The 12,535-nt window shown below is 44.8% G+C and overlaps 2 protein-coding genes across 4 annotated transcripts in view; one reads left to right on the plus strand and one right to left on the minus strand.

Moving 5' to 3' along the window:
• Window positions 1-3,452, plus strand: part of Smim6 (small integral membrane protein 6) — a 9,013-nt gene extending 5,561 nt beyond the window's left edge. Inside the window, exons 1-2 of one of the 2 annotated variants that reach the window (XM_023713877.1) lie at window positions 1,342-1,429; window positions 2,765-3,433. In XM_023713877.1, the coding sequence (XP_023569645.1) occupies window positions 2,771-2,950 (180 nt within the window). In that variant the 5' untranslated portion in view covers window positions 1,342-1,429; window positions 2,765-2,770 and the 3' untranslated portion in view covers window positions 2,951-3,433. Of the gene's footprint in view, window positions 1-1,341; window positions 1,430-2,764 lie in introns of those variants that run through there. The other variant, XM_023713878.1, reaches the window with a different exon arrangement.
• The window catches only part of Recql5 (RecQ like helicase 5), a 42,163-nt gene that overhangs the window by 19,523 nt on the left and 10,105 nt on the right, over window positions 1-12,535 (minus strand). For both annotated transcript variants that reach the window (XR_002820861.1, XM_004630104.2), the window contains exon 7: window positions 8,286-8,365. Coding sequence is in view for 1 of the 2 variants with exons in the window: in XM_004630104.2 (XP_004630161.1) it covers window positions 8,286-8,365 (80 nt within the window). In the remaining variant the exon portion in view is untranslated. The remainder of the gene's footprint in view (window positions 1-8,285; window positions 8,366-12,535) is intronic.

Raw genomic sequence — 12,535 nt, forward strand, 5'->3', positions numbered from 1 at the left:
ATTTATTTATTTGTGTGTGTGTGTGTGTGTGTGTGTGTGTGTGTGGCCAGCTCAGCCCACCAGGGGGCAGGGCTGGCTGGCATGTGGTGCTGGGGTATTGAACCACCGTCTCTTTGCTTTGCTGAGCTTGTTCTAAGTAGGAGCTTTAGACCACTGAGCCATCTCACCAGCCCAAGCACAAGGTCTTGAGTGCAATCCCCGGTACCACATGCTGTGCCAGCCCCAGAAACCCAGTTGCACTGTGCCAGCCCCAGAACCAGCATTAGGGATGCTGAGACAGGAGAATCACTATGAGTTTGAACTGTGTAGTGAGACCTTCTATCCAAAATACGTAAATAAAAAATAAAAAGAGAGCCCTTTACTGAGCTTCCTCATCATCTGTCAACCTCCCCTGCCTATATCTGGAGATGTTTTTTTTTATTTTTAATTTTTTTAATTTTTTTTTTTTTTTTGCAGTACCGGGGATTGAACTCAGGACCCTGTGCTTGCCAGGCAAGCACTTATTCTACTGAGCTATCTCCCCGGCCCAGAGATGTTTAAAACAAGAAGCATCTTGACATGCTAGGAACTGATGTCAGTGATATAAGGTGGGACATGGGTTTTTCTAAAAGCACCCAGGTGACTGTAATAACCAGGACTAAAGGAAGGCAAGCTCTCAAGCCCCACTTCACTTCTCTTGTCCAATGACTGACTGGTCAAATGCCTACTGTCCCTGGCCATAGCAGGGCCACACACTATAGCTTTTAAAAGATCAGTGGTGACCACCAGGTTTTAAGCACAGTGCACATGCTCTGTTCCCCCTCCTAGCTTCCCCATAGCACAGTGTGTAGGAACCAACCACACGGTAGCTGAGGACATATCTCAGAGGCAGCAGGCACCAGCTTCAATAGTGATAAACATTTCTACAAAGAAACTTGGTCCAGGAGGCACCAGTCAGAGCTGCTGTTAATCATTTACCCTTACCACAGGAAGTGACGTCTTTGTGGCAGTACCATCCCCAAGGTTTCCCATATTCTGGACAGGTTCTCTCAGTGGATAGATCATTTAGAACCCAAGCTCCAGCCACACAGAGGTAATGTGGATGGGCAGCCTGAGGCATAGCCCTTGGATTCAATCTTTCTTTATTCCACATCAAATTTGATTTCTCTCAGGGAGTACTCCTAACATGCACCCCAAGTGCCCCCACACTGACATCACAAAGGGGCAGAAGTTGAAGGGCGGTTACCAGGCACCTACACTGCTCCACCTTTGTTTGCCCTGGGGACAGCAATGGTCAAGGCAACTGGGCAGTCCCAAAACCTTTTCCTCCTAATAGCTGCTTCTTTGAGTCAGGGTGCACCTCTAGTCACCTGGAAGCCCCTTCGCCTGAGCCTGAAGGAGAACTCTCATTTGCCCTCACAGGACACAGGACTGCTAGCAGCATAATCAGGTAATGACTCTCTCCTTTTTCCCTGAATGCCTATCAAATGGCCCCAGCCTGTGACCTGTATATGCCAGCTCTGTCTCTACAATACTTGGCCTTCTGTTTTCAGGGACTTCCAGGAACATCTACTGACACCTCAGCCACTCTTAAGCTCCCATCCTTTTTATTCTTTTTTGCTTTCTTCTCTCTCCCTCTTCCTCCCTTCACTTCAAAGTAATGGAAATTTTTAGTACCAGGGAGCATGGAGCGATATTCCTAAACCACCACTATCCCCTTTTTAAAATTTTAAGACAGGGTCTCACTAAGTTGCCCACACTAGGCTCAGACTATGGTCCTCCTGCCTCAGCCTCCCAAATATCTGAGATATACCACCATGCTGGCTACTTGTTTTTTAAATGAGGGTCTCCCTAATACCCTGGCTTGCTTTACACTTCTGGGCTCAAGTGATCCTCCTGCCTCACAGCCTTCCAAGTAGCTGGGACTACAGGTTTGAGCCACTAGCATATCCCCTAACCTCTCAAAATGCCTCCCAGACAGTCAACAACTAAGGCAGGAAAAGTAGGAAGAATCTATAGTAAAGCTTTTTTAGCTTGTAGCTGAGTGGGCTCAGGGGCAGGATCCCCGGCTCCATACCAGGGCTATTCAAGAAAGACAGACTCCAGAGGAGTAACTCATCACCATGAGTTACAGCCTGGGAGACATAATGAGTTCAAGGCTTTCTTGAGCTGCCTCCTGAGATCCTGTCTCAAATATACAAAATAACAAAAAGCTGGGTGTGGTAGCGTACCCTTGTAATCCCAATACTTGGAAGGCTGAGGTAGGAGGATCACTGTAAGTTCAAGGCCCATATAGGCCACAAAGTGAGCTCAATGCTAGCCTGAACTGCATAGTGAGACCCTGTCTCAAAAAAAAAAAAAAAAAACCACAAAAACCGAAACAAAAAAGAAGGAATGCCGAGCCCTCCCTAAAAAACTACACATGGGGGCTGGAGAGATGGCTCAGTGGTCTAAAGCACCTACTTGAAACAAGCTTGGCAAAGCACAGGGACCGCGGTTCGATCCCCAGCACCACATGCCAGCCAGCTGCGCCCCCTGGTGGGCTGAGCTGGCCACACACACAATAAATAAATGTAATAAATAAATAAATAAATAATTAAAAAAAAAAAAAAAAAAAACTACACATGTTGCCTTGAAATGTAGAAGCCAAAGACTCATCACTCCTTCAGTGTCCATTAGCCACAGAGCTAGCAAAATATTCAGGGTTGGGGGGACTGGAGAGCAGCACCTAGGACTGGCCCTTGAGGGACCCTAACATGAAAGGCCTCTGGTCCCTGTTTTCCAGGTTTACATGGATCAAACATTATTTCAAAAGGACATCTGGCAAGATGAATTCTGGGACAACCCCTGGGACCTGGCTGGCCTGATAGTGATTGGCTTATTCATCGCTACAGTCCTGTTTTTCATCTTGTTTGCTGTCACATTTGGGTTGTTCTTTCCAAAAGACAGTACCGAGGGTGACCAACAGTGATCTGATTTCCTGGGAGCTGAGAAGGAAGCAGGTGAGGGGGGCTGATCGCTTACCTCATCCTGGCAGTGGGCCCCATCACACTTTCCTCTAGCTCAGGGGCCAAGCCAAGAAACAGCCTGGTCAAATACTAGAACTGGCTTAGGGCTGCTCAGATAGCAAATGGGAAGGTGGGTCTGATACAGATCCTGGGACCCCTGTGGTATGCCATCTAAACCTTTAGGCATGTGGGAGGGGGCTGTGCCTCTGCCTCAGGCTAATAAGGTCCTCTCACAGGTTCCCAGCCAGCAACTTTGTAAGTCCTTGACACAGGAGAACACAAAATAATCAGATGAAGTAAAAATTCTTTTTCAAATCTGCTAACTTGTGAGAGCTCATTTTCCATCCACACATGGGCACCAGAGCCAGTTTACCTAGCAGAGCTTCACTGGGGCTTATAAGTCCCCTGGTGATCTAGCACTGCCTATCTCAACAGCTGTCTGGCATATGTCCCTTGGTTCTCAGTATGCCTTTCAGTTCCTAAATATGACATGTTCTCTCTTGCCACAGGGCTTTTTGTCTATGATATTCCCTTTGCCCAAGATGTTCTCCCTCACACTATACCTCACTCCTTGGCCTATTTAATGCTGCCTCATCCTTAGAACCTGCCTTCCTCAGGTGAATCCCCCTGACCCTCTAGACTGGGGTAGAGCCACCTGTTGTACAATCTCAAACTATCACATATCTTTCCTTCAAAGTCCTCTCAAGAAGAATTGTACTTTTTTTTTTTTTTTTTTTTTGGAGAAAGGATCTTGCTGTGCAGTTCAGGCTAGCCTTCACAACATTATGGAGCCCATGCTGACCTCAAACTCAAAGTGATCCTCCTACTTCAGACTCCCAAATGCTAGGATTACAGGCATGCACCACCTGATTTGGCTTTCTTTTTTCATGACCATCTAACAGGCCTGGGTCTCTTCCTACTCACCACTAAATTCCCATGGCCTGTGTGCCTGCTATAGAGTGAACATTAATATTTGTTGACTGAATAAATGAGCACATGAGCACATGAACACACAAACAGGTAACAGGAGGATGGTGGGGCTAGCGGGCTCCTCTGTTTGGAGTTCCCAGGTGACAATTCAACCCAGGTCTAAACACAGAGCTGTTCTTGCATCTCAAAATGCCACTTGGTCAGAAGTTGCTTCAAGCCAAAAAACCATTCTCACAATACTTCAAGGCAAAATAAAGCCCTGTCATGAAAATGCTTTTTCACAGCTACCATCCAAAGACAGTAGCTACCTGCAGAGACAAGGAGAAAACCCATGTCCTTATTCCTGTTATGGTTTGTGTACAGGTGTCCCCTGCAAAGTCTCATGCAGTCCTGGGGCAGCTTCCAGGAGTTTATGATTATTGTGGGTGGGGATGCTGCACCTGCCCTGGGGCAGGTAATTTGCATTTCAATGTAAGGAGGAGAGAGAAGCTAGCTGCTTGAGCTGCTGTTATCTCTCCCTGTGCACTTGCTCTTTGCTGCCACCATGAAAGGTTGCTTTTTGCTATGTGCCGCTCTGCCTTGGACCCAGCTGAGTATGGAATGAAACCTCCAGTAACTGTGAGCTAAATAAACCTTTCCTTCCTTCATTTTGAGTGTCGGGTATTTGTCCTAGCAACAAGAGAAGAGTAACTAAGACAGAATTTGGTACCAGGAGTGGGGCTGTTGCTGTGGCTAAACCTGACCATGTGGATTACAAGTTTTTGGGAATGGCTTATGGGAAAAGATAGTAAAGGTTTGGAGAGGTTGCCTACTTGCAAAGAGCTGGAACAGCTTCGGCTCTTCTGTAGGGGAGATTCTGGTCAGAACTCAGAAGACCAGAAGGCTGACAGAAAGTCAGCCTGTGAAGACCAGGCTGGGAAGGTTTCTGTTGGGAAGAAGAACTGCATTGGTTGTTGGGCTCTGGACAATGTCTGTTATGGCTTGGCAGGAGCTTTGTCTGCATTTTGCTCGTGTCCAGAGATTTTGCCTGAGACTGAGTTTAAGCATGGTAGACCGATCAATCTGGCAAAAGATATTTTAAAGCAGCTAAATACTGGGGCAGTGGCATGGTTGTTACTGGGGGCTTTTAGCCAGATTTATGTTGAGAATGAAGAGCAAGGAGCCCAGCAGAATGGTTCAGAATGTTGTGAGTTTGGCCAGATAGGAAGCACCAAGAAAGCTGTGGACTGCAAAGATGGAGCAGAGAGGATCTCAATGCCAGGAAGGAACCTGAGAATGGAAAGGACGGCCTGAGGGCATCACAGGAGGAGGCGGGTCTCCACCCTTTGCAGCCTCAGAACTGCAAAGGTCAGGAACTTTGCCTTGAGGGGAAAGCCGCAGAGCACCCTGTTCCAGAAAGGCAGCAGCAGCCACACCAGGTTCCAGAATGGCACTGGCATGGAGAATTTGCCCCTGGGAATCAGGGTCAGAGTGCTCAGCGATCCAGGCACTTGACTCCTATAGCCAAGAGAGAAGGAAACCTAGTTACTGCTCCAGCTGGCAGCAGACCTTGGCATGATCTATGTGGCAATGGTTTTAGGCACATTTAGAATGCAGGAGTTCTGAGGTTAAAATGGCTTCCAACCTCAATTTCAGAAGAAGGCCTGGGAGGCCAGGCAGTGTGCCCCTGAGAGGGCAGTGTGTGAAGCAGAGAGCGAGAAGCCAATTCAGTGGAAAACCCAGAAGTTTGGAAAAGCCAGGAATTTGGATCATCTAAGGGAGAGATGCCATGTGAGCTACCACCACGAGTGCTGTAGGGATGAAGCCATGTAAGGTCTTTGGAGCTCACAACTCAGTGCTGACTGCTTCAGATCTCCCTCATGGAACTGCAGGACTTAATGTTTGCCCTGCTGGATTTTGGACTTGTGTTGGTCCCAATACTTGGTATCCTGCTGTGTGTACCTTTTGGAATGGTAATGTTTGTCTCGTGCCTTTGAATGTTGCAAGTGTTTAAGTTTTCATTTGTACAGGGGCTCACAGTTGAGAGTTTGCCTTGGATCTTGGAGGAGACTTGGAACTTTAACTTTTTAGCAATGCTGAAACTGTTGGGATTTTGGCAACTCATAGAGGTGGACTAGAATAGCTTGCATAAAGGGATGTGCATGAGTGTTTGGGGGTCCAGGAGCGGAATGTTATGGTGTGTGTATAGGTATGCGCCCCCTCCCCCCCAAGCCTCATGCAGTCATGGGGCAGCTTATGGAGTTTGTGACTGATTATTGTGGGTGTGGATACTGCACCTGCCCTGGGGCAGGTAATTTGCATTTCAATGTAAGGAGAGAGAAGCCAGCTGCTTGAGCTGCTGTTACCTCTCCCTGTGCTCTTGCTCTTTGCTGCCACCAAGAAAGGTTGCTTTCTGCTATGTGCTGCTCTGCCTTGGACCCAGTTGAGTATGGAATGAAATTTCCAGTAACTGTGAGCTACATAAATGTTTCCTTCCTTCATTTTGAGTGTCGGGTATTTGTCCCAGCAATGAGAGAAGAGTAAGACACTAACTAACTTAAATAACTTTTCTGTTGGTCCCAGACCTTCCCCCAATACTCCTCAAAGGGTTCTACCTCAAGCCCCATCCTCTACAAAAGGTTCCTTTTAGAAATGCACCCACCCCAGCCAAGCACACCCCATTGGCCTCAATGCCAGGTGTTGGCTCAAAGAGACAGCTGGCAGGAACAACTGTCTCAACCTCAAATTCAAACGAGTACTATTCTTAGAAAACGAGCAAATATCTTGTGGAGAGGGACTGTTTTTTCATACTATATGCCATTTAACAATAATAAAACATTCCCTTTCAAGCCAGGCATGGTGGTGCATGTCTATAATCCAAGCACTCAGGACTCTAAGGCAAAAAGATAGCCACAAATTTAAGGCTAGCTTGGACTACACAGTGAGATTCTGTCTCAAAAAACAAGACAGGCAAACAAAAATTCCCTCAGAGTCCTGGAATCCAAAATCTTCACACACATGCCTCCTTCAACAAGACAGGAGGCATAAGGCTGTACACAAGGCAGGAGGAAACTCTGACGATTAGCAAAACCACTTGGCTCTCATTCCTCACCAGAAATGAGAGCTCTGCTTAAGTTGTCTGAGATCAAATTTTGCAGCTCCCTGTACCAGGGCTCTGGTGGTGATGGTCACAGGCAAGCGGGCCTGGCATGACAGCCTACCACACTTTGCTGGGTGTGGTCCTACCACAAGGACAAATTAGAAATGGTTGATCCAGATTAGAAATAGCTCTGTCCAGGAGTCACCAACTCATCAGTAAGTGGGAGGGGCCTGGGAATCCAAAACAGGACCCAAACAAGTGCCTCCCTGGTTTCCAAAGGATGCAAAACATCTGCTAGACACTGATATTATGTAATTACTCTGAACCCCACTTCAGACTCTAGTCATGGGGCTAGTGGTGTAGTTCAATGGTACAGCAGTTGCCTAGTATGTGAAAGGCCTTGGGTTCTAGCCACAGCAACACAAAAAGGGGGAGAGGGGCGGGGGGGGGGAACTTATCCTGAAAAAACAAAAATGGTACAGGTATATGAAATGAACACTGCACATGCAAATCAGGTATAAGATTAGTGGCTTTTATCTACTGTGAACTCTTATGACTGTAACCTGCCTGGAGTTGAGTTGATTCACCTGTAAGTCTACAGCAGTCACTTATGCCCATCTCTACCCAGGATTATTACATGTGATTGGAATCCAAGAGTTCTGTAGAACAAAGTGTTCAGAATCCTCCTGCTGTCCTTCACACTGAGTACCCATGATTCTCTCTGCCCAGCCACAGTCTAACTCCCTGAGCAGCCATCAGGCTCTTTCCATAGCCCTTGTGCTACTGCCATAGATGCAGACAAAAGAGATAAGTGGTTCCATGTGGGCAAGCTGAGATCCTGTTTAAAAAGCTAAGTTTTTCCAAAGCACTTGGTGTACCTGCTCAAGAGGAAGTGGGTCACACACTTCTATATGGGCCATGAATAAGAATGATTACCACTCAAGTGAACCCAGAAGTCCCAGCTCAGTGACACATGATGACCACAGAGCCAATGACCCAGAACTGGCCACATTACTTGGAAATGAGTTGCTCATGAGGCCAGCCATAACAGAAAAGGGTGAAGGAGGAGGACAGATGACCACCCAAAATGTTAAACAAATCCTCACACTGCCAAAACTTCAAGAGCCTAAAGACGACAAACTGACTTCCAGGCTTCCCACACAATGACTGTCACAGGCAGGGATCCCTTGGTAGTCCAAGGGCTCACTTATGGTACAGCTTAAGTAATGAGTACAAGGTGAAGAAATGATCTCACTGACACTTTACTCCACATCCAAAATAAGACGTACCCCAGTTCTTCACAGAAGGTCACCAGAGCATCGAAGGCCAAGAGTGTGGCTTTATCTGATGATTTGTTCCCTCTCTTTTCCTGGAGAGAGACAAAGAATGATCACTTAGCAAGTCATACAGCGTCAGATTAAACTTGTTTCCACAAAATATGAGACAGAAAAGTAGTTAGGATTACAAGCATGTGCCACCATGCCCAGCAAGAATTCATTTGAGTAAAAGTCAAAGATACCAGGTTCTACTTTGATTTTCAGTAACTTCCTTCTGACAGCCTCTGTCCCCCAGCTCAATACAGACTTTTTTTTTCTAGGCCTGTAAAAGGAGGAGCTGGGGATATAGTTCAGTGTGACGGGCCTGCCTAGCAAGTGCAAGGTCCTGAGTTTGATTCCCAGTTCCAAAAAAAAAACCTGTTTCCTTTAAAAAAAAAAAAAAAGCACAACAGATATTGCTTTACATTACTTACTGGCTTTCTGCATTTAGAAAGTGACTCAAGCGGGGGCTGGAGAGATGGCTCAGTGGTCTAAAGCACCTACTTAGAACAAGCCTGGCAAAGCCCAGGGACTGCGGTTCAATTCCCCAGCACCACATGCCAGCCAGCCCCGCCCCCTGGTGGGCTGAGCTGGCCACACACACACACAATAAATAAATGTAAAAAAAAAAAAAAAAGAAAGTGACTCAAGGGCTGGGATACAGCTCTGCAGCACAGCACTTGCCTGGCAAGTGCAAGGTCCCAAGTTCAATTACCAGTACCCCCCCACCCCAAAAAAGAAAGAACACGACTCAAGCCAGGCACGGTGGCACAACACCCCTACTTACCCTTTAACACACATTTACTCTATCCCCATCTCCCAATATGTTTAAGTTGCAACTTCATGTTAAAACAGTATTTTTTACTACATCAACATTGCTTCAAGCTGTACCACAATTACATTTCTTATGACCACATCCTCTGTTGTACAACTTTGTTTCCTCTAAGAGTAATAGCTGTTTTGTTTTTCCCATTTATTTAGACTTTCAGGATAATAATTCACCCTCAAATGTTCTGACATAAGCCCAGCATAGTGGTGCACACCTGTAACCCCACCACTCAGGAGGCTGAGGCAAGAGGATCATTGAGAGTTCAAGGCCAGCCTGGGCTACAAAGTGAGCCCAAGGCCAGCCTGAACTGTGTAGCAAGACTATGTCTCAAAAAACCCAAACAAACAAACAAAAAAAGTTCTGACATAAAGAATTTCTTTTTTTAGCATGGGTAACTGAAGCCAGGGCCTCTGTACTAAATTACATATCTGGTCCTTTTTAAATTTTTATTTTATGGGGTCGGGGAGATAGCTCAGTAGAATAAGTGCTTGCCTGGCAAACGTAGGGTCCTGAGTTCAATCCCCGGTACCACAAGAATAAATTCTTATCTTATGGCAGGGTTTTGCTAAGTCACTAAGTTGTCAGGCTGGGCCCCAACTTGTGATCATCCTGCCTCAGCCTCCCAAGTAGCTAGGATTACAAGCATGTGCCACCATGCCCAGCAAAAATTCATTTGAGTAAAAGTCAAAGATACCAGGTTCTACTTTGATTTTTAGAAACCTCCTTCTGACAGCCTCTGTCCCCCAGCTCAATCTAGACTATTTTTTTTCTAGGCCTGTGCCCAGCTATCTGTCTGACTACTGCTGGACATCATCCTGGGCCTTTCCTTTTGTCTTGTTTCTGAGTTTTATCTCTATCTTTTTCTCTAGGTCTACTGTTTTTATGGAGGACAGCATCTTTTCATAGCTTCCAAGGCATGATGCACCAGATAATTTTTTTTGAAACCCTGTATCTGAAAATGTGCTTATTTTACCTTTACAGCTAACTTGTGGCTGGGTAGAAAACTGCACAATGGCAATTATTTGAAATCTGAAAGTTCTACTTCATTGTTACCTTTTTCCCAGTGTTACAATAGAGAAAACAGATGTTCTCCTGATTCTCAATCCCTCCTAAATAACTTACATTCTCTCTAAAGATGCTTTCTGTATCTTCATCTCATGTGATCTGAAACTGTCTCAATGATCAATCCAGGGTCCACTCCTGTCATTATGTTAGGAGGTCCCAAATCAATACCTTTTACTCAATCACCCTACCAAAATCTTCTCGCTGTCTATCTTAAAGCTGAGATCAAAGAGATAAGTTACTCACACTTATCATTCTTGGTTCACGAAACCCTCCTTCATTTCCAACTCTTTATTTCAACTTCTCTACCCGTTGATCATTTACTCATTCACTCAGCAACTAATTATTAAGCACTAGTCATGTCCTTAGCACTGATTCAGACATTATAGACACAGAAAACAAGAGGTCTCTGCTCATGGAGCTTGCATTTCAATAAGAGACACAGAATACAGCAAGTCTACAATGTCAAATAGTAATAAACATAATTTTAAAAAAAACAAAAATAAAAACATAGGATCCTTCTTCAGCCCCCAGTGATGCCTCTCACCCCATGGTGAGCACATACCATGATTTCTTCACTCCTGTGGATAGACATCCAGCTTGCTTATTTCCCATCACCATGAAAAATTCTCCCAAACAATTCTTCAACATAAACTTATGCACTGGGACTTTTATTTCACGGAATTTGGTCTCCGAAATAGGATATTTGGACCCAGAGTACACCTATATTTTAAAATGTAATTGGGGGGCCAGAGAGATGACTCAGTAGAATAAGTGCTTGCCTGGAAAGCACAAGGCCCTGAGTTCCATCCCTGGTACCACAAAAATAAATAAATAAATAATAAAATGTAATGGGGGCAGGAACATAGTTCAGTGGTAGAGCATTTGCGTAGCATGCTTGAGACCCTGAGTTCTATACCCACCACTACAGAAAATAATAACAATAATAATAATATATAGAAGCCATTAGCTAGGTATGGTGGGACACACCAACAATCCCAGCATTCTGGAGGTTGAAGTAGGAAGATCACTGTGAGTTCAAGGCCAGCCTGTACTACATACTGAGATGTTGTCTCAAAAAAAAGAACGTGGTAAGTCACTTCACTAAAATGATATTAACATTCCATTTTACTCCTGAGAAAGTGCTAGAGGTTGTTCACATGTACATCAAATCATTGTACTTTAATATGCATTTATCTATCTGATTACTATTAATTATAGCATCTTTCATCATACATTTGTTTTTTTGGGTGGTACCAGGGATTGAACTTAGAACTTTGCACTTGCCAGGCAAGCACTTATTCAACTGAGCTATCTCCTCAGCCCCCTCACCATGCATTTGAATGATTTTTTGTGTGCGGCTTTTTTTTTGGTTTTGTTTTGTTTTTGTACCAGGAATCAAACTCAGGACTTTGTGCCACTAAGTTTTATCTCCAGTCCTTTTTTTTTTTTTTTTTTTTTTTTTTGTTCTTTTTCTTGTGGTTCTAGAGATTGACCCTACATCTCCATCCCTTTAAAACTTTTTTAGGGCTGGGGAGACAGCTCACTAGAAAAGCATTTGCTTGGCAAGTGCAAGGTCCTGAGTTCAATCCCCAGTACCTCAAAACAAAACAAAACAAAAAAACTGTTTTTTTTAGGGCTGGGGAGATAGCTTGGTGGCCTAAGCACCTGCCTGGCAAGCACAAGGACCCGAGTTTGATCCCTAATATTTCATGCCATGCTGGTGCACTGTGCCAGCGGCCCCAAAACTGGGCATGCTGGTACACGCCTGTAATCCCAGCACTGGGGAGGCTGAGACAGGAGGATCACCACAAGCCTGAACTTCATGGCAAGACCTTGTATCAAATAAATAAATAAATACCTTTTTAAAAAATTTTGAGACAAGACTTCACCTAAGTTACCCAGGCTGGGCTTTAAGCTGTGGTTGTCCTGTCTTTGGAGTAGCTGGGATGTGTCTATGCACCTGTCATGGGAGCTTTCTTTTCACATCCTCTGCTTTTCATATCCTTTAGTTTTTCTTCTCAATTGGTAAAAGTTCTGTTTGTTCTCAAGTATAAAGATCTGCTTGACTTTTACATTAAAGCCTTTTCCTAAAACTGTGTTTACCTATTGGTTTTATGATTTTTATCATATAATTTTTCATAAGCTCATGATTTGTAATATATTAAAATACACTGAAAGATTTCTAGCTGAGTATGAGCACCCAGCACTCAGGAGACCGTGGCAGGGGGAGCACCATGAGTTGGAAACCAGCATAGGCTACATAGTTCAAGCCCAGTCTGAATTACGTAGCAAGACTGTGTCTCAAAAAAATAAAATATTTTTTTTTCTT

This window comes from Octodon degus, unplaced genomic scaffold, assembly GCF_000260255.1.
Source record: "Octodon degus isolate 3935 unplaced genomic scaffold, OctDeg1.0 scaffold00033, whole genome shotgun sequence".
Taxonomy (NCBI): Eukaryota; Metazoa; Chordata; class Mammalia; order Rodentia; family Octodontidae; genus Octodon; species Octodon degus.